General features: G+C 44.5%; 1 protein-coding gene across 1 annotated transcript in view; it reads right to left on the bottom strand.

Annotated features, from left to right (window-relative positions):
• Positions 1 to 307, bottom strand: part of SUSD4 (sushi domain containing 4) — a 106,640-nt gene extending 106,333 nt beyond the window's left edge. The window contains exon 1 of the mRNA XM_009333703.1: positions 169 to 307. Coding sequence (XP_009331978.1) covers positions 169 to 307 — 139 coding nt within the window. The remainder of the gene's footprint in view (positions 1 to 168) is intronic.
• Between the last annotated feature and the right edge of the window lie 3,210 nt (positions 308 to 3,517).

Genomic DNA, 3,517 nt, shown 5'->3' with positions numbered 1-3,517 from the left:
ACGGACCAACATTCCGACCCCAACGGACACTGGGAGGGGCAGTGGGGGGGGCACTGGGCTGGGGGTTCTCTCCAGCATGGCCATGTCTCTCTCGCGCTGGGGATCCCAGAGCAGGACACAGCAGAGGGGAAGGACCACCTCCCTCCACCTGCTGGCAATGCCCCTTGCCTTGGGGTTCACCGCTGGTTCCGGGCCTCCAGCTAGACTTGGTGCCACTGGTCACCACCCTCTGGGCCCAGTGGTTCAGCCTCTTTTCAGCCCATCTTCCTGTCTGTTCAGCCATCCCATGCTTCTTCAGCTTCTCCATGATGGTATTCTGGCAGACAGTGTATAAAGCCTTCCTGAAGTCTAGGTGGATAATGGCCACTGCACTCCCCTCATCTCCCAAGCAGTTATTTCACCATATAATGTTAACAGGGCGCGCAAGTAGGGTTTTCCTTGCTGTCTCCATGCTGAGTCCTAGTTCCAATCACCTTCGTGTCCTTCATGTTTCCAGGATCTGTGGCATTCCCAGCACCTCCACGAACACAGGATCCCCTCTTCTTATCAAATATAGTAATAAGTTCAGGGTACCTTTTGTGCTTGGCCTTAATTTTTCAAGCCTCTCCAAGAATGTGACTGTGAACACTACAGCAAACATTTAACAAGATATGCAGGCTCTGTCCTCATTTAGTCTAAACAAGAGAGGAGAAATAGCAGATGCATGCAGCGCATGCTTTGCTGAACGACATGAAGTTAGTTTGAGCTTGGATGAAGGGAGCCTTTGACTGGCAGCTAGCCCTACATGCTAAAGGGCACTGATGTGAACCAGCACGTGCGAGCCCTCAGACACATTGCATTGTGTATTGCTGCAGTGTCCTTCATTGGAATCTGATTTGGAACACCCCAAAACCCCAAGGGCAACTGGAATAGAAATTTTAGATCAGCCTGTCATTGTAGCCATTTTAAGCCTGAATTCACCTTGTGTTTGAGAGCAGATTTCGTTAAGCTATGTTCACAGTGCCCACTACGATAATGTTCATCCAGGGCATCTTTTCCTTGCAGGCTTGCTGTACTATCACCCACATTTTACAGAAAGGGAACAGAGATACAGGGGGAGACTTGCTCAAAGTGTAGGCTGGTATGGTGGAAAAGGCAAAAGCACAGAAACAATGTGGAAAAGGTAGGTCTGGTCTAAACAGGAGGGACTTGAATGACAGTGATATTGCAAGTATTTATACGAAGTCTGAAATGAAAACTCAGTGTCAAGACTACTTACATTATCTCTTCTTTTTATTCTTAATACTGGCAATGATGTGGCTTGAAAATAGAATTACTCTGACCTTAAACATTGCGCTGTACTTCAGATACACTGTAGTTGATATTTTCCTTAGGGATTTTTAACTTCTGATTATTATTCCTTACACTTTCTCATCTCCTCTTTCTCCTCCTCAATTTAACTGCCATTTATTTATGACGCTACCCACCTCTGAGCAGCTAGGATGTCTCCTCTGAGCAATACTCCCAAAGTAAATTCCACTGAGGTTTAGGAGCACACCTCTTCCTTAATCTAGCCACAACTGCCTCTCTTTATTACAAGAAGATCCAAATACAGTCACTATTTTCAGACTAGCTCATGAGCCCTAAGAGTTTGCATCCAGCATTTTGTACAAAACCATTAAAATAGACAGCCTCCTCCACCTCTGTATTGTTTAGCTTGAGGGTAGGTTGAAGTCAGTCCCGTACACAAGGCTCTGTGACATGCCACAGTTTTCTCCAGCATAACAGGACTTCCCAAGGAGTACCCGGGGCTAGCTAGTGCTGTTGTACATAACAGTCTGGTACACAGTGGGGAAAGAAAACCCATCTTGCTGAAAAGCACCAAAGATACAGGCATCAGCTGTGAGGTGCTTTGAGTCCCACTGCAAGGTGCTTTGAGTCCCCCTGCGAGGCACTACATCATGCCACCAGCAACAGTCCGGAGCCAACAGTGGTACACATCTTACCCTCAGACCCTTTGTAAGACCACAGAGATTTGAATACAGACTCCAGATCCAAGCTGCAAGACTGAAACTGCCTCTGCTTGCTTGGGTAGATCTGTCTCAGCCACAGATGGTATGGCAAAAATCCCATATGAAAAAAGATAAAAGCACATGAAAACTATGTGGCCCAGGGAGGAGAAGAATGAGAAAGGCCCTCCGTAATGCTACAGACAAGACCACTGTGCCTGTGTGGAGAGGCTGAGAAAAAACATACATCTTAAATTAGTCCCTTGGCAAATGTATGGTTCTTGTTCAGTCCTGCTGCACAGGACACAAAGCATCAGCCTGGACCCTGTAGTTCCTCAACACGGTCTGTAAAAAAGCCATTTGGCGAATGTCCCAAACGTATGTTAGCAGCTAGAGAGAAGTAGTCAGAACTGAGGGCCACAGCATCTCTCCGATTCAGTTCTTTTCCTGATGCAGAAAGCCTGTAGGATTACATGAGCTAGAACACAAGTGAGAGCAGCTCCTAGCACCATTTGAGTTTCAAATTTGGACTGTTCAGGCCTCCCGTGAACTCAAAAATCAATGTGATATAAGTGTTGAGAGATTGTTGATTTACGTAACTTCAGGGGCTTTGGTAAAAGCATGTTATCTTGAAAATCTTTCCCCAACCTTGAAGTAAAAGTAGTCTTTATTACAGCGTAGGCTTAGCCAACCGTGCAATGCCTCTGTGGATGTGTCTTTCAACTAAGGCAATACACAAAGGTGAAATAAGTATAAAGTGACCTTGCCTGGAGAAAGTCAGTCTTATTAAAAAGAAACCCAAAAGCAAACACTTCCTTTGCCAATACTTCCTTGTCATGGGACAACATGTGTCTCTCTATTATGTCTGTGTTAGACACAGAGTTTTCATACTTGGTCTAGGCAATAAAGATAGCAATTTAATTCTGATGATAAATAACCATTTTCCCTCCTGTAAGCAGTCTTTGCTCTCATCAACTGTTATACTGCCCTGTTCACATTAATCATAACCAAATTCCTTCTGGGGAGACACTGAAACCTATTTCCTTCGACTAGAGACTTTCAACCTTGAATTCAGATCAAACTTTTTGAGAACATCTAATAGCAGTTGCCAATTAAATCATTAGGCTCAGTTATCTTAAATAGATGCAAATTTTACTGAGAAAACTATAAAGTAAACAGCTGTTGAGAGAGGAGACCTCTTATAATACAAGTGATAAAATATTGCTAATTGGGCAATGTTGCATTTTCCTAGGGTGAAAATATGCCTGCTGGGAGGATACAAATCCTGAGGAACTTGGGTGTGATTCCTGCAGCTCGTTCTGAACTATTGTGTCTCTTGAGCTTCACCACGCTCTCTCTCAAAAGAAAAACATCTGTGAAAGGGGGCAACCTTGTGATTCTCTTAGAGCCCATCAGCAAGCATAATTAATGGTCTGAAGGGAGAAAAATCCTTCTTAGCATGGGCCCAAAGAATGACCTGAAGGATTGCTGTAACGTAGTGTCTCATACACAGTTCGTGATGGTGTCTA

The sequence above is a fragment of the Pygoscelis adeliae genome, unplaced genomic scaffold (assembly GCF_000699105.1).
Source record: "Pygoscelis adeliae isolate BGI_AS28 unplaced genomic scaffold, ASM69910v1 Scaffold1, whole genome shotgun sequence".
Lineage (NCBI taxonomy): Eukaryota > Metazoa > Chordata > Aves > Sphenisciformes > Spheniscidae > Pygoscelis > Pygoscelis adeliae.
This window is presented reverse-complemented; position numbering and strand designations above follow the sequence as displayed.